General features: G+C 33.8%; 4 protein-coding genes across 4 annotated transcripts; 2 read left to right on the top strand and 2 right to left on the bottom strand.

Moving 5' to 3' along the window:
* Positions 1-3,149: 3,149 nt before the first annotated feature.
* Positions 3,150-8,015, bottom strand: LOC113399458 (insecticyanin-A-like). The gene is made up of 4 exons (XM_026638601.2): positions 7,836-8,015; positions 6,937-7,144; positions 6,490-6,588; positions 3,150-3,374 (listed from the first exon to the last, which is right to left on the bottom strand). The coding sequence occupies exons 1-4, from the start codon at positions 7,941-7,943 to the stop codon at positions 3,157-3,159; spliced, it is 633 nt and encodes a 210-aa protein (XP_026494386.2). The 5' UTR covers positions 7,944-8,015; the 3' UTR covers positions 3,150-3,156.
* A 1,250-nt stretch (positions 8,016-9,265) lies between these two features.
* On the top strand, positions 9,266-13,259 carry LOC113399459 (lopap-like). Its single transcript, XM_026638603.2, has 4 exons — positions 9,266-9,408; positions 10,551-10,758; positions 12,400-12,498; positions 13,064-13,259. The coding sequence occupies exons 1-4, from the start codon at positions 9,283-9,285 to the stop codon at positions 13,252-13,254; spliced, it is 624 nt and encodes a 207-aa protein (XP_026494388.2). The 5' UTR covers positions 9,266-9,282; the 3' UTR covers positions 13,255-13,259.
* Positions 13,260-13,679: 420 nt separating this feature from the next.
* On the bottom strand, positions 13,680-16,384 carry LOC113399455 (insecticyanin-A-like). The gene is made up of 4 exons (XM_026638598.2): positions 16,186-16,384; positions 15,603-15,834; positions 14,363-14,464; positions 13,680-13,997 (listed from the first exon to the last, which is right to left on the bottom strand). Exons 1-4 carry the CDS (start codon positions 16,297-16,299, stop codon positions 13,807-13,809), a joined length of 639 nt encoding a protein of 212 aa, XP_026494383.2. The 5' UTR covers positions 16,300-16,384; the 3' UTR covers positions 13,680-13,806.
* Positions 16,385-18,134: 1,750 nt separating this feature from the next.
* Positions 18,135-21,914, top strand: LOC113399454 (insecticyanin-A-like). Its single transcript, XM_026638597.2, has 4 exons — positions 18,135-18,327; positions 19,039-19,264; positions 20,139-20,243; positions 21,674-21,914. Exons 1-4 carry the CDS (start codon positions 18,211-18,213, stop codon positions 21,865-21,867), a joined length of 642 nt encoding a protein of 213 aa, XP_026494382.1. The 5' UTR covers positions 18,135-18,210; the 3' UTR covers positions 21,868-21,914.
* Positions 21,915-22,877: the final 963 nt, after the last annotated feature.

Genomic DNA, 22,877 nt, shown 5'->3' with positions numbered 1-22,877 from the left:
GAGTAATGTATGAACCAAAGACATATGACACTGAAATTAATGATTCCTTTAATTTGTCATACTTCTCAGAATTTCATACTTATTTGCAACACACACACTATCGAATGGTTTAATACAGTATGTAATGCTGTATACTGTGTATATAAATCCAATGGTGCAGTTTGGAAATTAAAACTGCATTAAAGACCTGAGACACAAATGAGATTTTTGCTATTCCCCATAGTTTCGGATTTGGTTTGAAATCCAGACCAAGTTGAAAACTTCTGGATAACCTCTGCCTGGCAGTTGTCCTGTCTGTTGTATATATACCATTTCTCACAAGAATCAGCATATAAACTGATGTAATCGGTCAAATAATGTCGAAGTGTATTTTTCTCTAGCATGTAATATACCCACATGGATGTAAAACTAAATGCCACTGTATCCTACACGCACAGAGTATACCTATTAAAGGAAATAAACACTATTACTGTGTAATGTAGTATTTCAGTTTGAAGGAGAGAGCCAGTGTGATTACAGGTTCGAGGGAATTCTTCTTAGTTCTTAAGGTTAGTGGCGCAATGGTTAATATTTTTAAAACATCAATGACGACTTACGGAAGGAAAACGACTTAAAGGAAATAAAGTGTTATTATCTCTTAAAGCGAGAATGTCTGCGGGCAGTAGTGATCATAACTTATCATAACCATCAGATAACTTATTTGCCTATTCACCAATCAGTTGTATTGAGGATGTACCCATAATAGATTTATTCTTATTTCGTATAACTGTATAACCCAAGATGTTACAAAATACAAAAGTATCTCTCTATAGACGCGGCCAACTATCTCCAACTAAACCTAGTATACGGAGAGTTAATTTGTTAGAACGCTTACCGACTTCACATATCGTCTATCCTCTCGCAAACCGCCAAAGAAAACACCCCCCACATTTTACCTTTGAACATTACTGTAATCAACTCGTCGACGAAACAAATTTAATCTCAACTCCTGCAACAACAAGTCCTGAATAACAGACCTTATTCAATTGTCATAAAGACGGATATTGTTGAATGGTTTTACGGAGTTGCAAAATAAATTTGGTAAACTTCGTTCAGACGGAATCCGAGTCGGTATTCGCGGGTGTAAAAACTGCTATAAAAGTCAACGAGAGTCTAAGTCTGGATCGTGCTAGTAAACTGTTTGGGGCGTTTAGAGTAATCATAATAAATAAACGAAGCCATGGATTGGATCGAAGTATTGATGAACATTTTAAGATCTTTTATCTGTGATCTTCGGTGGGTTTTCTCGCAATTTTGTAATAGCTAAGTGCAGCGTCTTAAGCGCAAGACGCGCTCGGATGCAAGCAGTGTTCCGGCGATCATGCATGCAGAGTTTTTCTTATGAAATTCAATTTCACCCTAATTATTATAACGTTATGTTTTTTGTATAAAAAATAGTAGTTACAGATCCTAAGAGTGTTGCTGGTAAAAAATTTGAAATGTCAATTAGACCATTTACAAAGGTAACATAACTTCGGTTTTTAAAAAATTTACCTGGCTTTGGTTTGGGAGGGCCGACCGTCAGAGCATCAAGGTAGCATGCGATCCCGTGGCGCCCGCCGAAGATACGGAGAGGGTAGCGCTGATTATTTAGTGGATATTCCGGTGTACTTCCACGTGGGGGAAACGCGAAACGCGTTTTTCCAGCGAGATTAAAAAAAAAACCCTTAACATGTTATAAAACCTTGGAAAAGCAAAGATTGACATAATTTTAACTTCTTTAATCCATTATAATATCTTACGTTTTTTATACATTATATATATATAAAATAACCATGAGATTCGTTCTTAATATATATAATTTACATATATAGAAATATGTAAGTATTAAACTTAATTTAAACTTGTGCAACTATTTAAGTTTTTTCTTTTTATATATAATTAAATCTAATCTTATTAAAATCTATGAATTTGTTAGTGATTCTCTCAAACTGTATACTCAACTATAAAAACTATGCTTACATTTTTGCTCTTTACTATCAAAAGTAGATTTATTCACGCCTACGTCTACGCAAGTCTCCCGTGGACCCCTGGGGGCACCTGGACCACTTTGGGAATCACTGGGTTAGAATTTATATAACTTTAACTATAATTAGGTTCGGTAGATTAAAATTTACCGAAAAGTTATGCGTTAATTGTAAGCAGTTACGATTCACAATCTTTCGACAGTTCACAGGAATAGTCCATTGAAATGTTACATTGACTGAACATTTTCTAGAGGACGCAATTTTATTTGTGGGACATGTAGAGGGTGTCAATACAACCTTAACCCAAAGTTTCTGGGGTTGCCGCCCTTGTCCCCCCCCCCCCCGCCATCTTGAAAAAAGGGTTGGAAACATATTTTTAACTATATCTCCGACACTATTAATTGTACGGAAAATTTGTGAAAACATAATTTGTAGCAAATCGATGTGTCTACAATTATGTTTATGTGACTTTTTACCATAAACTTAAAATTTAAAAAGTTATAAGCAAAAATGTGAGAAAATTTTCACACCTTTGGAACAGACAATGCTATCTTGTCTACTTTCGGTAAAGATAACGATGTCATCCTTATACTTTGCCTTAAATCGTTAAATTGTAACATTTCAATGGACTAGAACAGTATTTAAATACATCAGAAAAGTTCATTTCCTTTTTCATACACCTAACAACGATTTAAATTTAGAACGTGTTCTAAAGTAATAATAAAAATTACAATGTATGATTGTAATTTTTATTATTATTTCATAAAACTGCCATCTATGTTTTTCTACAGAAACTGTGAAGACATCAGATAATATTTTACTAACTTATTGTAACATGATTCTCATTAACGACGATAGATGGCGCTTATTACTAACACTATTAAAAACACTTTTTCAGGACAATCTGTTTGATAGACTTAAAAATTGTACAATAAACATTATTATTTTTTTTATTTCGTTTTTTCACACTATAAATATCGATAATTTTTCTGAAAGTTTGATAAAATCTATATAGAATCTGAAATCTTCCAAGTTCCAGATTAAGGCTGAATATCGACAGACCTTTATCATCTTCTTTTAAATAAATACCTACATTCAAAACAAAATAGACACAATATAATTAATTTCACTACGCAACTTCTCTATACTACTAATATAACCGTCTTAACAAGGTGATAGCAGCGGCCGATGCCATGACGAGCGCTGCAGGATTCAAATGGTTACCAGAGTTTAGTTTACAAGAGTCTTCTGTGTTATTGAAGATCAAGAATGGCGTGTTTTGAAGGCTATAGTTCCCAACTATTTGATCCAACATGGCAGCATCTGTTTTCTTTAAATGTGGAGTGCGTGTTAGCTTCCATAGTTCATCTGAAATACAATATAAATATTCTGTATTTATAACTGGCCACCCGCCCCGGCTTCGCACGGGTACAATGCTGATACTAAATATACTACAGAATGTCTTTACAGGCAACTTTCACAGCTTTTTTGTTATTATACGATGCAAACCGCTATGTCCCTGCATTTTAATTCTGTAATATCTTCAAAAATGTTCATTTTAATTAGATCCTGTAAAGGGCCATATTGATCTACATTAAATGTGTTTAAGGTACTTAATTAGATAAGGATTAATGATGTATTGATTAAAATCGCTTCGTAAATAAGCCATTATTTCTTGTAAAAAGTAAAGAATAAAAAATGATTATTGTGGGCTATCTCTAAGAGATAGACATATACTATTAAATTTTTTGTAGACCTTCCTAAAGTGTACAATACTGTACTGCATTATTTTGATATATCTCGTAGCGTTCAGCCAGCGTTTGCAATATAAGCGCAAACAAATGTTCGTTTACGACATCATATTAGAAACCTCTAAAATTATCAGTGTTTCTGTACTATATTATGCATGTGTTATTTATAAACCTTCCTCTTGAATCCCTCTATCTATTTAAAAAACCGCATAAAAATCCGTTGTGTAATTTTAAAGATTAAAGCATACATAGGGACAGACAGCGGGAAGCGACTTTGTTTTATACTATGTAGTCATTTATAACTTGGTGGTGGGGCTAGTGCAAGTCCATCTGACCCACCACATAGTCACCCACGTCATATATTCTACCACCAAACAGCGTTACTACGTATTGTTGTCTGGTTGAAGGGTGACTGAGCCTACTACGGACTGATTAGAACTACAGGCACAAGGAACATAAAACCTGAGCTGCCGATGTTGCTGGCGCAGTGGCAGATTGGTTAGTTTTTCTTGCGGCGACAATGTCTATGTGCCGAGGTGACTTATCATGAGGAGGCATATTTCACTTAACTGAGCCTTAGAAATGAAAAGGAAAAAGCTAAATACAGAGATATGATAAATTTTACAAAAGGCGGACCTTTAACTTCACGTGCAATCTTCCGTTAAGTAACCTTGAAGTTTAATGAAATGATAAAAATATATGAATACCTTTAACACTACTTAGTTTTACTATAATGTTAGACTATTTTAAATTTGGTCATTGAGCATAAAGTAACAGCCTGTATATCCTACCCCTAGGATTAGGCCTATTCTCATCTTGTTTGCGTTTGATGAACATGTGCAATATATTCTTCCGATAAATTCAAGTTTCCTCCAAACACGAGATGAATCATAAGCACAAATAAAGCACATGGAAATACAGTGGTGCTTTTTAGTTTTGAACCCGTAAACTTCGACTGAAATTCATTTGTTGTCACGCGGCCGTTCCTCGTTTATTAATTTTATTATTATTACTCTTAACTTCATTTATATAAATAAACTAGCTGTGCCCGCGACTTCATGCGTGTTTGAATTTAACAAAAAAGTTCTTGTTGTAGCCTAAGTTACTCCTTATTAGAGCTATCTGCCAGTGAAAGTCCCGTCAAAATCGGTCAAGACTTTCCAAAGAATAGCCGGAACAAACAGACAGACAGACAGACAAAAATAGTGAAAAATGTTATTTTTGTCTTTGTACCGTGTATATATACATATGCATTAAGTAAAAAGCGGTTATTTTAATATTACAAACAGACACTCCAATTTTATTATATGTATAGATATATATAGTATAACAAAAGTAAATACTATTTCACGCAGTTTGCGATAAATATTTTTTATAGTCTCTAAATTGTTTACTAAGTGAACGGATCGCTTTTTTTTTGTCTGTCTGCGCGTGACCTCCGTTGAAGCGAGACTTACTTCATTGAACTCTATTGTTTATTCAAGAGGAAGGAGGAAGGAAGAATTCCATTAATGACTTTAAGAGTTCAATGTCAACTATCAGTTCCACACAGTTCGTTTCAATTACCTACCATTTGTTTATTGTTTAAAAAAAATTTTCAGAAACAAGTTAGCTCACTACTACGGCTAAAATGAAAACGTACAGAATTGTTACTTGATAGAGGCGAGCAAAAATTAACATAAAAAAATAATTTGTGAAATTCAAAATCATAGACAATATTGGCTTATTTTAGCGAGGACTAACCAATGCGTAGGTTATTATTTTATTACAGTGCGCACAAACACAGGTCCACTCTACGGAAATCCATTAACGCAGGCTGGATTTTCCAGGTAAGCTCGGAGCTAGGGGCGCAAAACCTTGTTAGTCAGCTTATTTAGTAGCTCCACACAACAGTGAACCCACAAGTCAACGTTTAAAAAGTCAAAAACGTAATCAAAGCATATCTCAAAGAACTGCGTAATTTAATTCTTTACATTATTAAATTTTATTGGTTTCTAGGAAGTAAGGTGCAGCATCTAGAGGCGGTTAAGAAACAAGACAAATGGTCGTTACGAGCTTTCCAAGAAACGAGGGTGAAAAGAATTCCAATTCTAAAAAATCGGACACAACTGTTCACGTGTCTTATTTGAAAAGGCTTGAATTTTATCATATGAGTAGTCATCAGTTTTATAATCTAGCGTGTCAAGCCAAGTTCAAGTAAAAGACCTGGCGAACAGCACCGTGTGTAATATTACACGAAGTATTTGGAGCCACTATTGATCTCTTCATAACTCAAAAACTATTTCACACAAACGTGTCAAATTTGTCTCATGTATTGAGAACTGCCAAGCCAGACCTTACGCTACAATATATTCTCCTAAGCCGAAATGATATTTTATGTAGTTATAAATAAACTTCAGGACAGATCATTGAACTTGGCACCCATTTAGATCTCACTTCTTTTATCGTTGAAGTCAACAGCCAAGGCCTATATTGAACTTGGCTCTCATTTCACATTTATGTTTTCATGGGATATACATTTAACAAACAAACGTTCCTTAACGATTTTTTGGGATCCTGTTGTAAAATCGTATACATTGCGCAATATTCGTAACTAGCTTAAGCTTGTTCCTAGTACTAAGAGTTTCATAAACATCACTATTTCAACGAGTCCTTTTATATTTTACGAAAATACGTCACGTTGTATATTATATATTGAAAAGTGAGAGTGAATATTTTAAAATACAACTTACATGCACTGCTGTTGGCATCGGGATTGTCGTAGCAGGCGAATATAACAGCATAGTGTTCATAGTTCACATCCAATACTGAATACGATTCAGATTTCTGATCTGTAATTTTTTTTTTTGTGTTTTCATCAGTTAATGAAAAGGATAAGTGTATATAACTTGTGGTGGATAGAAAGACAGAGGAAGATCAGATGTTAAAAAAAATATATAATTGGATAGTTCCGAAAATTATACCCTTTATACAAACAAACAAATTTTACCTCTTTATAATGTAATATTTTACACGAATAGTTACAAAAATCAATCACTTTTTGCAAAAAATATGACCTAAACATGTAAATATGCAGGAGACAAACTACTATTTTTATAGCAGAGAACATAAATTTAATGAAAAAAAGAATTTACTTTTATAGATTATATTATGAATTGGATTATTTATTAATTACTTACCAGTATACGTGACTAACAGTAAATCACCACCATTACTGCCAACGGTAAGTGCAACAGAACCATTATAGTAGGTAGCGGTATTATTGACCACCCAGCTGATAGAGACATCAGTGGCATTGTTATTCTTGTGGTTGAAGACTACCATCGCGCAGTCGCCTTGCATGTTGAGGTCTGTCGCGACCGCCGTAAGGTACCACTTGCCATCGAGCTGCATAAGATTTAGTGTAACGTGTATTATTTATAACATATCATATCTTATCGTGTACCGAAGATTGGTAATTGCTATTTTTTTTATGCATATATACCACCTGATGTTAAGTGGTCACCACCACTCATAGATATTGGCGCCGTAAGAAATACTTACAATTCCTTATGTCGCTAATGCGACTAACCTTGGTAAATAAGATGTTATGTCCCTTGTGTCTGCAGTTACACTGGCTCCAGTAGAATAACTGATTAGTATCAACCCAGACGGGCTTGCACAAAGCCCTACCACCTAGTAATCTTCTAAAAACACTACAATTATACGGACACATAGGAAAAGCCTTCAATATAATTTACTTAAAAGACTTTTAAAAATAAAGTTTTCAGTGGCAAAACATATTATATTATATTATATCTATTATGGAATATTAACATAACAGGCGTTATAAAAATTAGATAATAATAAAAAAAAGTAATTCCCTGAGTATTATACCAAGAAGAACCGTGAAGAATCTACTTAGTTTGTTTAAGGTAAAGTGTTTACTCTTTTCCACCATTTTAATTTCAGTGTATTGGCAGATGGACAACTTTTCTTAAAGTAGCACATCTATAGACATTGGCGACCACTTACTAACAGCCTGCTCATTTGCCAGTCCCCTGGCCTAATAAATTTAAAAAAAAATTGTTCGTCTTACCTCAACTAAATCCAATTCTCTAGGGCTAACATTTGGACAACTAATATTTTGCATAACACATTCAATTTGATAATTACAAAGAATAAAAACGATACAAAAACGTAACATTTTGAAATATTGTCACAGCAGCTAACGTTGTACCGTTCTTGAACTGACTAAGGGATTTCACAAAAAGTTGTGACTTTTATAACGGTTTTTTTTTTTTTTGCAAAGTCAATTATTTACTTCCGTAGTTAAAAAGTAAAGTAACTAACTGATAGTATGAATTGTTAACTATGCATCGGTTAACAATTTTAAAGAAAAAAAAACGATTTTTAAAACTGTTTTCAAATAATCCTACAAATATTATGAAAAGGGTTTTGGTGATAGTTTTTTTCAAAGTCACGTAGAAGCCAATCTGATTAATATGAAACTTTCACGTTATGATACGAGTAAGTTATACTTTTAGGACATATAGAAGTTATATAGAAAATTCATATGTAGTATGTAGATTGAGTCAATAAAACTACATATATACATAGGCATAAGGGATAGCATAGCATAGCATAGATTTAGTTCCCAAGGTTGGTGGTGAAGTGACGAGAAGGAAAGGTTACTATTTCTTACAGCGCCAACGTCTATGGATCTCTCCTGAGTCGGGTCATGTTTTATATTGGCATAGTAACTGAACTGACAAGTAAAATTTCAGATCCTTAGAATACGTGGAAGTATATTAAATCAGCTTACAAGGTTTGACCAAAACAAACAAACACTCCAAGTTAAACAATGAATGAGCTATTCCCCTGGACTTCCGTAAATGCTTTCGTTTATTCGAGTATACGTTCCTCTCCAGAAGTCAGACTTAACTGATTCGTTAAGAGGTTTAGTTGAGATGTTGTAACACATAGACAGTTACTTTCGTATTTATAAAGCCTGTAAATTTCCCGTTGCTGGGCTAAGATCTCCTCTCCCGAACTTATTATATCACGCCGCTCCGATACGTGCTCGTGGATACACGTGTGGCAGAATTTCGTTGCATGCAGTTTTCCTCACGATGGTTTCTTTAACCGATCATGAGATGAATTATATACACAAATAAAGCACTAGAAAATTCAGTGGTGCTTGCATGGATTCGAACCCAAAAACATCGGCTAAGATGCACCCGCTGGACCATCTCGGCTCCGTCATTATAAAATTAATACAAACAAAAAAAACAAATGTCTATGAGTTGTACAGACAAGTCTATGTGAATAAATATATTATGAATGAATTTTACCGTGTCCAATGACAAACACAAAATTAAACAATGTCTCATCGTATACATTCTAAACTTGCCGGTGGAAATGTGTAACAAATACATCGATACCATATCAAACGCAGATAAAAGACGCATCCGATAAGAGTTCAGCATATCAGCGCGTCTTTGAGAGAATTTTTGAACACCAGTTCGATATTTGCGGCACTGAAAATGGACAAACATTTTTTTACAATAATAACACTAGTTCTAAATTCACAAATACTTTGTAATTGTCAAGTTTTGCTGTTCGGATCGTGTGCTCATGTAGAAACTATGAAATACTTCGAGTTAGAGAGAGTGAGTGATATCTTCTGTTTCTTTTTTTTTATTTACTGTATGTGTACTTCACAAGCTACCTGTTCTGGCTTCGCACGGGCAAAATAAACGTCTACATAAAATGTTTATATCGTAATAAATATAACTCTATCACTTAACATGAGGCACGCCAATAAAACCCTCACAAAAACTTCAACAAACGTAAACTTATAATACTTTGTTTTTGGTGTAGTGATTAAACAGCGAAATGAAAATTCACTCTCCGAGCAAATTGATCACAGACTTACCAAAGCTTATTGTTGGATATTTATAAATTTCTGGTTCTAATTAATCTAATTAATAAATACATAGTAACCGATTTCATAATCAAAAATATGCAAACATTACTTATTATTTGATATATCTACTCGTATTAAACAATGTTCAGATGTGTTTATTTTTCCATCAAAATACTCTTGACATATTTGACAACAAGAACCAATCTCAAAGACCAGTCAACTAGGCTCATGATGGTACAATAGCGAGCGTGCAGACAGTTGCGCTGTCTTCTCTTCTTTCACTCGTAGTTGATGAGATAGCAATCATTCGATCGCAAGATATCCCGCGTTACTGTTTTACTTGCTTTTCGAACCATGGGAGTTAAACATCACCGAAAACTTCGTAAATATTAGTTAGAATTTTTTGAAAAACGCCATTCTTAATAAAATTACTTGGTTGTAGAGCTTTGTGCAAGCCTATCTGGTTAAGTACCACCCACTCATTAGATATTCTACCGCCAAACAGTAATACTTAATATTATCGTATTCCGGTTTATTGGGTGAATTAGTTAACGCAACTGCAGTCAAAAGGGACATAATATCTTAGTTCCCATGGCTGGTAGCGCAATGGTGACGTAAGGAATGGTTAACATTTCTTACAATGCCATTATCTATGGATGGTTGGTCCTTTTGCTCGTCTGCCTATCTATATCAGAAAAAAAAAATAACTTTGTTAGCCGTCTTTAAGCTTAAGAACTATACGAATAATATATTGAAAAATACAACTTCCTTTATGGAATATAAAAGCATTACTCTTTCTTAATACAATAGCCTGAAATTAACTGGTAAAAATATTACATTAATTAATTATCAATCAGCATAATATAAATTACATTTATTTGTCAGTTTCTAGGAAAGTGGAACGTCGTTGAGAGATTTCCGGTATGGTACGAGGAAAATGGGAGCTGCGGGTACAAACTCATCCAGCAATGCGGTCGGAGAATCGAATTCCAACATGGTTACGTTAAAAATGGCGTTAAGTACATATTACACGTGAACAGCACCTATGCACCTGGCGATGAAGCTATTTTCTCCATAGAGGAGAATAATATCGGTCAGTAATTATATTTTACCATCATAATCACGACTTTGCCTACATGACAATTATATTTATTTTGTAAAGGCAGACAAGCAAATGTGCCATCTGATCGATACATTATCGATCTGACCATTAACACTGAGTCAAAATCTGTGATCTAAGGTGCTTTGTTCTTTGTACCAATAATAACACTGTTTGAGGGATCAAAGTATTTATATTTAGGGAAGACACTCAGCGGTCGAGCATATTTTTCTAGTTGTTAAGCTAGGCGACTACCACGACTTCTTTGGAATTAGGTACATCTTACGATAATAGCTAGATTTCCGCAAACAAATTCTGGGAATCCTATTCCGATATTTTTAGCTGTTTTTGCGTGATTTGCACAAAGATATCAATCAAGTTTCTCGCAATGATTAAATTTGTGCATACAATGTCGACTCAAATCATAGGGTTTTAACACTGCTCGTAGTTAAAATATCATTTGTAAGAATCGAAACCTAATATAACTTATAAAGTTAAATAATAATACTCTGTCAAAATGTCATTAATTTACAAAAGGGACAACACGTTTACGGGAAAGTAAAATAAAGGATTTATTTCGCTCCTTCAATTAAAAAACGAACAAAGTGCCGTGGCAAAACAATAACGATCCTGGTCCTGGGCGAGCCAGGTACTATTAAACTATCGATTATATTAGATTTTATCGATCACTTAAAAAACAATGTGTTTTAAATTTTTAAGATAACACAAAATAAAGTTTTATTTGATTACGTTATATCTGATTAGTTATCTATTTGAGTAATAAAAATTGGATGTTTAGATTTTATTTATATAACGGCGAGCCGGCAATATTGTTTGGTTCGGGATCATCATCTTCGTCATACATATTCACAAATAATACAACAAATCGATAGCTGGATTATCGTATATTGATTTTTACAATATTTCATTGGCCGCGACCACATCTGTTAAGGTTATCCTTCTTGACAACTGACATGTTATGTTTTTTTAACGTAACAAAGAGTGATTGACTTCACTGGTCATCCCGAATGAAATCTCAAAACTAAGAGATTACAATCAAAGTATTTAATTATCTGACGCTGCGACATATATATCTTTCTTTTTTTTTTTATATATTTATAAACCATACTACTACAATAAATTTTCTTATTGGAATGTGACAAGACTCAGAATCAGAGAAAGTTACTCTTAACTAATTTAAAAGCATGTTTGTTCGATGTTGGATTACTTCAGAGTTTTCTATCAGATCCTTTATCAGAATATGTTAGGATGCTCCTGGAATTCTATCTAATAGCTATAAATAATGTTTAAACAAAAGGAAGAAGGGACAATGGGACTGACGTACTTGTGTTGGACAAAAGTCCCAAAATTAAATAAGAAAAAAAAGAACTTTTCATATTAGCTTTTAAATTTTCAATTAAATTAAAGGAATCAGAAAATAATGCGTGAAATTTCGGACTTTTTAATGTATCTAACAATTTGACTCGATACGCTTAAACGCCAAATATTGGTGCAGTAAATGATTTATTGCTGTTCCTTTGCCTTTACTCGGATAGTTAAAGAAAGTCTATCCCTCGAAGGAGTGTTCTATGTTTCTTTGAATAATCATTTGTCTCATGATGTTCTTTATTACAGATCCAATTGGAATCCCCTTGTCTATAATAACAACGGATTATTCAAACTATGCGATCGTGTATGGATGCAAAGTGAATGATACATTAAACCTCAAATATGGTAAGATTTTCTGTATTTCATTATATAAGCGGATGTGCAAATATACCCCCTTGATAGCGATCTTTTCCGCCTATATTGGCATTATATTTTATTGCACTTTAAAAATATGTTGACCATTCTGTCACTATCAATGCGTAAACCTCTTGATAAACGATGTCAAATATTTTTTACCTTTAATTCGACTGCCTCGATAGTCTAGCTGCTAGATATATGGATGGAGATCCCGAAGTCCTGGATTCCATCCCCAGCACGGCTCGATAAAAAGTTATTGATTTAAAAAAAAATTGTGCCTGCCTGTAACCCAGTAACTGCCTATAGATTATGATTACATCATCTGGCTTATTTGACAGTCTGGTTACCTAGTTTAATTAAACAATAAAATAAAACATATGCATCTTCGACACTTACGAAACGTTTTATATTGGGACGTTTTTGAATTACGCCTCGTAGACATTCATAAAATCCATAATTGTTTCTCTAATATAGTATCCAGATATTAGTCCTGTAACTGGTACCGATTAACTCTAGATTGCATTTAAATTTCTTTTAATATTTTGATTCTCAGTTGTAGCCTGGATTTTATCAAGGAGTACAACACTAGGACCTGAACTTACAGAAAGAGCGCATCAAGAACTGAATTCCTTACCATTTGGCAGCGTTGCGTATTTGGAAAAGGTTGACCAAAATGATTGCAGCTACCACTGGTCCGCACACGTTCACGCTGTTTATAATAACGACACAGACAAAGACAAATGAAATAAAATATACTACTTTCATTTATTTAAAATAAAAAAAAAATTGGAAATTTTATAAAATGGAAAAAAATCTATTGACTTTCTTTCGCTGGTTCTTCTCAGATCCGAGGTATTTATTTCTGTGGTGGTAAATATTTATCGATCAATGAGCAAGTTTATTGCTGATATATTGAATAAATATTCTGACTTCGATTTCGACTTTCACTTTGATTTGATTAAGGGATAACTTACGAGGTATAAACTGACATATTTGAAAGATTAAAAGCATACAATAGGAAAAAGTGATTTTTATGATAGAAATTATTTGTTTCTTGGTAAGTATTATTATTTTATAACAGCGTTAATAGATAAATTAATTAAACATTTAACGGTCTATGAATAGGCAAGAATTTGCCTACCGTGTAAGATGAATTAGAAAAAAAAACAAACAGGAAATATTACCATTTTTAATTATCTCTTGATGGTTTAATTTCAATTTATTTAAGGCATACAGATTATAAAATATATAAAGTCACATTAAAATTTTCAAAACATATACAAATTCTATTAAGCCTTAGATGGGCACAGGAAACCTAAATGTTGTAGGTTCCACGTGAACATCCTCATAGTACTTGGGAGTGCATTGGCTTCGGTCATCTTTAACTAACGTGGCTGTGTCGACTCCAATTTGCTGAAGAGGTTTAATGGCTAACTCTTTAGATACAGCATTTAAAGTAGGATTCCTTGAAAGTATCCAGACGTAAACTGAAATAGAATTAGTTTCAATAGTAGAATGCGTTTCTCTAACATAATGTGATTTTCATTCAATTCTTAGATTTTAATATTTTTTATTTGAGAGAGTAAGAAAGGGACAATGTAAAGAGAGATGTTTTCCAAAAATGTGATCTGTTGTCATTAATATAAGACTTAATTTTACTAAACATTAAAATATAGTCAAAATATTATTTATTTGAATATTGTCATGTCACAGAATTAACTAAAACGTAAAGCTAACTTCATGGTGTGCGGTCAAATGGCGTCCAAGACTATAATTTCAAACATACTCGTACATACCAACAGCCATTTTAATATCAGTTGATCTACTCAAAATGTAAAATTATAGTACTTACTAGCATGTTTGTCAATCAGCTGACTGTATTGGCAGGTGTACACGGTGGCGTAGTAATTATAATTAGTTGCCATAATACGAAATGGATATTTTCTTGTCTTCACTGAAATTGAAGAACACAATTTTAAATATAGAACGTCACATATAAGCACAAAACGAAAACTAACTCGAAGAGATGCAATAAAAAATTTAAGAAGAATTACAATCTAACCTAATATTGTGACAGTTAATTGATTTCATGAGTGATCTCACCAATGTTGTTGTACAATTTTAAAGTAGTTCTAAATACTTTTTTTATATTATAGGTTGGTGGAAAAGCAAATAAGCCACTTGATTGTGATCCTCATCGCCCATAGACAATGGCGCTGTAAGAAATATTAACCGTCTCTTACATCGCCAATGCGCCAACAACCTTGGGAACTGAGATGTTATTGCCCTTGTACCTGTAGTTACACTGGCTCACTCACCCTTTAAACTGGAACACAAAAATACAGAGCACTACTTTTTGGCGGTAGAATATCAGAACAGACGGGCTTGCACAACGGCCTACCACCAAATACTTTGTGTAAACTTGCTGGGTAGGCTGTAATTCTAATACCTTGCACTGTTGCTGCACTAGTTTGATGAATTTAAAAGAAACATGAACGAATAAAGGACATAACATTAGACCTGATGAGTGATGTATTGAAATTGTTAGGAATGGTTTTTACAGAGGCATTTTCAAAGGATGGAAGTAACCACATATTGTCGGTTGTCGTCAATCATCCTCAAAACTGGAAGAGGAACTATACACAATATTGTTGTGTGTAGGTGATATAATAATTAATTTAGATATTTTGGATAAAGAGCCGAGATGGCCCAGTGGTAAGAACGCGTGCATCTTAACCGATGATTTCGGGTTCAAACCCAGGCAGGCACCACTGAATTTTCATGTGCTTAATTTGTGTTTATAATTCATCTCGTGCTCGGCGGTGAAGGAAAACATCGTGAGGAAACCTGCATGTGTGTAATTTCAACGAAATTCTGCCACATGTGTAGTCCACCAACCCGCATTGGAGCAGCGTGGTGGAATATGCTCCATACCTTCTCCTCAACGGGAGAGGAGGCCTTAGCCCAGCAGTGTGAAATTTACAGGCTGATTATGTTATGTTATTATGGATAAACCATAGACAAATTCGTTAATCTACCAAATTGTTTTAATCTATTTATATTTTAAGTGTCAATTTAATGGACATACTCACATCGTCTTGGAGCATTCTTAAATACAAAAATTAGATCTAACTTCGATGCATCTTCAATCTTAGAAGGTATGTCCAACTTTCCAATGTTGAAACGGTGGAAAAGGCCGAGGTCTACCCTGGACTGGTTGACATAAATTCCTGAAGGTCTTGTCATGAGCTCAATTGTGGAACAGTTGTTAAGCTGTTGACCATCGCTTGAATAGTGATAGGCTTGGTACCATTTGCCGTAAAACTAAAATAAGAGTTTATTATAATTATAAAAAGAAATATAAAGTTTTCCTTGATTGGGGTAAAACTACTTCTGATAAAAATCTTCCACGTATTGATATTAGAATTATAATAACTTTTGTTGCAATTTTCCACTATAATAATGGCTTAAGAAAGGATACAAAGGTTTATAAAAAGATACAAAACTAAATTTTGTGCAACACTACAGCATTTGTTATCACAACAGCATTATTAAAAGATATATATACAAACAAAATATTAATATTAACAATATTTCTATGATCTAAAAGATAATAAGAGATATTTATATTTTAAAGTAAAAAGTATCAAAACTAATCAATCTAAATATACGTACATCAGCCAATCTGAAATGTTCTTGCAAATCAACATTATCAGGGCATCTTCCAGGTATCGTAAAATATCCAAACACAGGATTGAAGGAAAAAACTAATAATATTATTTTAAACATTATAACTGTCCACTGTCCGTTGCCTGACAGAGAATCATCAGTGGACCAAGATTGTTTGGTGTAAAGGTTATCGGTACTTGGTTAATTAAATTATCATGACACTAAGAATAAAACACTGTCGTAAAATATAATACTTTTATCCACACGCTCTATCTCTTCATTAAGTATGTGTGTTAACAGTGAAATGTTTATAAATATATTATTAATTATTAATAAAGTCAATGTATAAATATTTTCAAGAATTTTAATCTCGGTAGCTAGCTCGATAATACAAGCCATCCATTTCGATATTTATGTAATTCTTCTGGAAAGTAAAATTTAAATGATATATCCGATTATGCACTGATTGATAAAATTTTAGATAACGATTCATTTCAACAATGTCCTACTAATGACGTATTGGATACGATCGAAAAGAGTTCAGGCGTACAACCAAAGGCGTACGTACTGAGGCTCGGGCGAATAAATACTTCCAGCTTTCAGCTTTGCTACTGAAAAATTCTTAACAGAACAATCCAATAGTGTTTTTATAAATCCAACCTGAGATTCAAACCCGACCGACAAAGATTAAAGTAGCATAAGTACATTATAAGATAATGGTAAACAGAGTAGTTCCTACAAGTAATCAAAATTAAATACGGTCATAAAATTATTTTCATTGTGTCTAATCCCTTCGGCATCTCACGATGCTTCCGTTTATTCAAAGGCAATGACGTTAGCGAAATCAGAAATATTTAGTGATGATAATATAACTATATATACTCTAAATGTATAACAGTCAAATACAAATGCAGAATTTTCCTTATTATTAAATAATCACTGTGACATAGTTCCAGATGTTTCTTAGAAACTGTAGTTTCAATACGATATCACAATTATAAATACTTTTACGAGTAAACAAAATCTATGTCGTCTTTTTCTACGAACAGCGTTTATTATTTTCACTGATTCTTATAAAAATCTTTCTCCCTACTTCCACCCAGGGGATAAACCAAAATCTATCATGCAGACGCCATCCAGCTTAGAGGTCCCTTGAGAAAATTTACAGAGAAACTCTACAGTAATATATAAATTAGGCAATTGCCGAAGATTTGATTGATATCGCTAAATGAACCGAGATGGCACACTGGTTCAACGCGTATCATCTCAACCGACGCAAACACATTGATGTGCTTAATTTGTGTTTATAATTAATCTCGCGCTCAATGGTGATGGAAACCATCGTCAGGAAACCCGTACGTGTCTAATTTCAATGAAATTCTGCCACATGTGTATTTATCAATACGCATCGGAACAACGTGGTGGAATAAACTGAATCTTACCTTTTTATCAAAGGGAGAGGAGCCCTTAGCCAAGCCGTGGGCTATTAATAGGCTGTTATTTGTACTTTGGAATGCCGTCCCATTGAATTTATATAAATAAGGAAATTCATTTCCTAATGATATATTTTCATATTATTATTAAAGTATTTAAGTGTTCATGAAAACTGAATCTCAAGTGCAGTTGACTATTCGAGACTAAGATTGGTGGATTGACCAAATCCGTTAAAAAAATCGGAAAATATAACTTTGCTTTACCGACATGGAATAAAATCGTCAAAACATATCTTCTTAAGAACTCTAATATTAACAATTGTAAAACAACGACTACAGTGCATATTATTATTTACTATGTATGTGTCTATATGTAGAGATAGTATTCCTCGTTTTATTTGTAATAACATTGCAATGAATCTTAAGTTGAATCTATAAAAAACTCGACCGGAGGACGTTTATACGAGAATCCCTTGTGTTCAATTTAGCAGCAATTTAAATGTGCCATATTACAGACGGACATCATTTAATAATTATCGCGTGGGACGCGACCCCAGCATTCGAAACGACACGTTCACTGTGATCGCTCGTTTCCACAATGCTCTCTATATTTAGTTTCTGTTGTTTTTGTATATATTACGCTTCGGGGGCAGAGTTCACATTGCCCGGCGAATGTCCAAATGTTAAGATACAGGAAAATCTTGACTACACTAAGGTAAGTTTTTGATTATATTTTAATTTAGTATAATAAAAAATCGATTTGAAGTTGTACTTAATATAATTAACAAATAAATAACAATATTCGCATTTTTGGACGATGATAAAATAAGAGGATATTTTCTAAAATTAGATTATTAGACGTAACCTTTATACCAATGTGACATTGACAACCTTAATTGTTTGAACTTGGAAGTCCGGCGTTACGCTGCAACGTGTACGTGTACATACGTTTTCTAGCAAAGACAAAGTTAAACGTCGAAGACATCTGTCTGTGAAAGATTATATAGGTTTTAAGATAACAATATATTTCTAGGAGATGGTAAACTTTTACCGGCATTTTTATTTACAATATACGCAACTCCTTATTTCTGTATTTGTATGTTACATTTCATTATCCTTCGTCCCTTAGAACAGAATTTTTTTCACAGGTAGTTGTATAAGTCATTAACAATATTCTTATATATTCATCGTTTCGGAAGCCACCTATAACTTGAACTTATCGAAGCTTAATTTTCATTCCTGAAGTATCATCACGTCTATTTTATACCAGCAACAAAGAGAAGAATTTTAGATGGATTCGAAGACTACTAAAATATCAGAGAGAATCTACGTCATTTTTTACCTTGATTCCTAAATTATACTGTTTATTAAATATAACTTAGTTCAAATAACATATTCTACACATTTTCCCTTATTGCCTTTCCAGTTTTCAGGAATCTGGTACAACGTTGCCAGTTATGCAAGCGATGGTCGCAATATTTACGATTGCGCTTCGTTAAACTTCCAAGAAGACAATCTTGGGTATACCTTAAGGGAGACATACGTTGACGTGGATCAAGGAAATAGAACCCAAAAATCATATTTCGCAAGAGTTGACCCAACTTTTGATGCTGGAAATAAAGCGCAGTTCATAGTTAGTCATGAGGATGGAGGTGAGTAGGATAGTACCTTTAATTGTCCCACTTATTGAAAGATTTGCTATTGCTCATGCGACATTTTATCCAACACACACACGTATATATACACACACACACATACTTTCGACAAGAATGATAAAACACAATATTGTAAGCTGAAAACTTAGTCATCACTGTTCATATATTCAACAGAGATTTAAATCAAAAATTTAGTATAAAAAAAGAAATAAACGAAAATAAGAAATAACAAAAATTGGATAAAATACTACTTATACAGTATACTGCTCCAACGTAATCTTTTCAATAGCAGTTTATAATATCACAATCTACCCTATCAGTGTTTAAGATTTTGACGACCTCCGTGGTCGAGTAGTGTGTACACCGGTTTTCATGGGTACGCCACTCCGAGGTCCCGGGTTCGATTCCCGGCCGAGTCGATGTAGAAAAAGTTCATTAGTTTTCTATGTTGTCTCGGGTCTGGGTGTTTGTGGTACCGTCGTTACTTCTGATTTTCCATAACACAAGTGCTTTAGCTACTTACATTGGGATCAGAGTAATGTATGTGATGTTGTCCAATATTTATTTATTTTATTTGTACCGATTTTGGTTTATTACCAAGTGTCAAAAAATATATACCAAGTATAATATCTATACGACTAACACAAGTAGATTAAATTTGTTTACATTGCTTCAAGAATGACTTTATTAGTTATTCCAGGCAAGTGAAGATAAGTCTTATTGGGTGTTCATCATTCAAACATATAAAATTATATATGTTTTATAATATATTCTGTACCGTGTCAAATAATTTAAATATCAAAAAGCCTTATCTCTACATGGTATCGCTATAAACATCCACGAGATTTAAAATACATTTTCTGAGTTTCAGATAAGGTACTGCAATTTCCATTTTTCATATTGGCCACCGATTACGACGGATATGCTATCGCCTACACTTGTAAAACTTTAAAGAAGAAATTGAGGACACATTACGGTAAAATTATCCTGTTTTTTTTTTTGTATAATAATCTATGTATACATTGTACACGCGAGAGATAAGTGGACTGTATTAAGATGAGTAAAACAGGGGAGTTCTTACTTCGAAATCCAGGCTCTTACTTTCGAAGACACTTTCTTTGGAGCGCTCTTCACACACTTGAAGAACACAAGGCAAGATATGGGTGATGTTATTTAGGATAGGAGAAGAATAATAGTCCGTTACACTAGCTAACTTTTAACCACGGCGCACTAACGATACACGCGATGCCGCGGCCCCCACGAGTAGGGAAGCAATACGTCAAAATCATTTTTACATAAATTAGCAGCTTGTAAATTTCCCACTGCTGGGCTGAGGCCTCCTCTCCCTTCGATAAGAAGGTTTGGACCATATTTCACCACGCTGCTCCAATGCGGGTTGGTGGAATATACATGTGACAAAATTTCGTTGAAATTAGACACATGCAGGTTTCCTCACGATGTTTTCCTTCACCGCCGAACACGAGATAAATTATAAATAATAATAATATTGTGGTGGTTGCTTGGGTTTGAAACCCCGAAATCATCGGTTAAGATGCACGTGTTCTAACCCTTGGGCCATCTCGGCTCTCAAAATCATACCATGGCCAATTATCAATGTTTTAATGTTTGCATTATCCTAAATACGCTACATATATATTTCTTTCAAATGGCTCCTTGATCGAGGAGCTAACTATAATGAAAGAAAAGAGATCCCGTTTTACTGTCAAAAAAAAATAAAAAAATTAGCAGATAGGAGGATTTTGATAGTGAGGTTTTGACTAAATGAATAAATGACTATGAATCTCAGGAAATATAGAATGCACCTGTGCTTGCTCTCACACTGACGCACTAAAAGAACTCCAGCGAAGATGGTTAAAGTCAAAGACAAAGTCTAAAATCTTTATTCAATTTAGAAGTGTTACACTTGCTTATTGAAAGTCAAAAATCTACCACATTAGCCTTTAAGATTGAGCACTGATCATTAGGCCAGTTGTTAATATAGTAACACAGTAGTACAGTATTCATGTTGACTTCCAGGCAGAAGACATAACATACATATATAATTGTATTTAACTAACGTGACTGTATTTTTAGATGTTGAAAAAGAGTAACTACTGAGTTTCTTGCTAGTTCTTCTCGGTAGAATCTACATTCCGCACCGGTGGTAGCTTTACTTTAAATAGTTTGTTAAATGACGATTCAAAAGTGCTTGTAAAAGCCTACTTGAATAAAGTATATTTTCATTTTTGATTTTTGAACGAGTAATTCGTACTAGGCTTTTAGATTTAGGTTAGTGTAAGATAGAAAAGTCTCACCTTTTTAAGGCCATGCAAGAAAAAAGCCTCGAATAGAAATAATTATTACATAATATATTTAAGTATGTTATATTAAAAAATACTCTTGTAGTTTTCACTTGGGTCCTGGCCAGAGGCAAGGAGAAGCTACAAGGCGACACACTAAAGAACGTGGAAAATGCTCTTTCAAAATATTCCGAGCTAGCGGAGCACAGGCAGTCATTTGTACAAAAGGATTTCTCGGATGTCAATTGTGGTTTTACCAACAAATACGAGACTGATTTCTTTACTAGTAATTTTTGGTAAAAAATCGACGTTTGAAATAAAAATAAAAGCTATATATTTGATGAAAATGTGTTTTATTAATTGGCTATTATTATTATATATTTGAAATGAAAAACATCTATTATTATATTAGTAGTATTTTTACGTTGAGACAGTTTTTAGAAAAATAATTATAACCAAGTACTGAAACTAAAGGTGAATGCTTTATCAAGCAGATTCCGAAACTTAATAAAATATATATTAATCGGCAAATTTTCATGATTTTTCCCTAGGAACAGAGACGGGTCATACTGTTAGATGCTACGTGCATTGACAAATTTCTCCCACTTCTATCAAGAAAACAATGGTAAAGGCTGGAGCCAAGGGATCCTCTGAAGTGTTCAAACGGCGCAAGTATTACGTCGTTAATAGTTGGAACACCTTAGAATAATAGTGCAAAAAATATTCTAAATTATAAACCACCCCCTCTTAGTGCCTTTTTATGTAATAGGTTGGGAGACGAGCAAACGGGTCACCTGATGGTGAGTGGTCACCACCGCCCATAGACATTGACATTTACACCAATGCACCACCAACCTTGGGACTATCATGTTATGTCCCTTTTGCCTGTAGTTACACTGGCTCATTCACCCTACAAAACGGGACACAACAATACTAAATATTGCTGTTTGGCGGTAGAATATATGACGTGTGGGTGGTACATACCCAGACGAGCTTGCACAAAGCCCTGCCACCAAGTAATCCTATAGTGTCAGGATTGTTGATTTTTCGCCTCGAGAATCGGAATTTAGTTATAACGGGAATCCGAGTAACCTGCCAGCATTCCTGCCTCTTATTCCATGCGATTATAACATTCCAGTACAGTGGCTTTTCTCAATTACGTTTTGTAAAGTTATTTAAAGCCAAGATATTTACATCGTCGATTATACTGTTCATAAAGATTTAACCTGAGCCACCAGCCGTTCATTGCTTCTTTTATTTTTATTTTAGAATATATTGTTAAGATATAATATTGAGTACATATTTATTTT

Source organism: Vanessa tameamea, chromosome 19 (assembly GCF_037043105.1).
Source record: "Vanessa tameamea isolate UH-Manoa-2023 chromosome 19, ilVanTame1 primary haplotype, whole genome shotgun sequence".
Taxonomy (NCBI): domain Eukaryota; kingdom Metazoa; phylum Arthropoda; class Insecta; order Lepidoptera; family Nymphalidae; genus Vanessa; species Vanessa tameamea.
The sequence above is the reverse complement of the archived record's forward strand: the minus strand, read 5'-3'. Positions and strand labels throughout refer to the sequence as shown.

What these genes read in the sequence shown, in the direction of transcription:
- LOC113399458 (XM_026638601.2), bottom strand. Translation starts at nt 7,943, where the DNA reads ATGTTACGTTTTTGTATCGTTTTTATTCTTTGTAATTATCAAATTGAA. An exon ending in GAGAATTGGATTTAGTTGAG is followed by an intron (nt 7,145 to 7,835) that starts GTAAGACGAACA and finishes AATCTTATGCAG; the next exon opens with CTCGATGGCAAGTGGTACCT. An exon ending in ACTGTTAGTCACGTATACTG is followed by an intron (nt 6,589 to 6,936) that starts GTAAGTAATTAA and finishes AAAAAATTACAG; the next exon opens with ATCAGAAATCTGAATCGTAT.
- LOC113399459 (XM_026638603.2), top strand. Translation starts at nt 9,283, where the DNA reads ATGGACAAACATTTTTTTACAATAATAACACTAGTTCTAAATTCACAA. An exon ending in CATAGAGGAGAATAATATCG is followed by an intron (nt 10,759 to 12,399) that starts GTCAGTAATTAT and finishes TCTTTATTACAG; the next exon opens with ATCCAATTGGAATCCCCTTG. An exon ending in TACATTAAACCTCAAATATG is followed by an intron (nt 12,499 to 13,063) that starts GTAAGATTTTCT and finishes TTTGATTCTCAG; the next exon opens with TTGTAGCCTGGATTTTATCA.
- LOC113399455 (XM_026638598.2), bottom strand. Translation starts at nt 16,299, where the DNA reads ATGTTTAAAATAATATTATTAGTTTTTTCCTTCAATCCTGTGTTTGGA. An exon ending in AACATTTCAGATTGGCTGAT is followed by an intron (nt 15,835 to 16,185) that starts GTACGTATATTT and finishes CTCTTATTTTAG; the next exon opens with TTTTACGGCAAATGGTACCA. An exon ending in GCTGATTGACAAACATGCTA is followed by an intron (nt 13,998 to 14,362) that starts GTAAGTACTATA and finishes ATTCTATTTCAG; the next exon opens with TTTACGTCTGGATACTTTCA.
- LOC113399454 (XM_026638597.2), top strand. Translation starts at nt 18,211, where the DNA reads ATGCTCTCTATATTTAGTTTCTGTTGTTTTTGTATATATTACGCTTCG. An exon ending in AGTTAGTCATGAGGATGGAG is followed by an intron (nt 19,265 to 20,138) that starts GTGAGTAGGATA and finishes TCTGAGTTTCAG; the next exon opens with ATAAGGTACTGCAATTTCCA. An exon ending in GAAATTGAGGACACATTACG is followed by an intron (nt 20,244 to 21,673) that starts GTAAAATTATCC and finishes ATACTCTTGTAG; the next exon opens with TTTTCACTTGGGTCCTGGCC.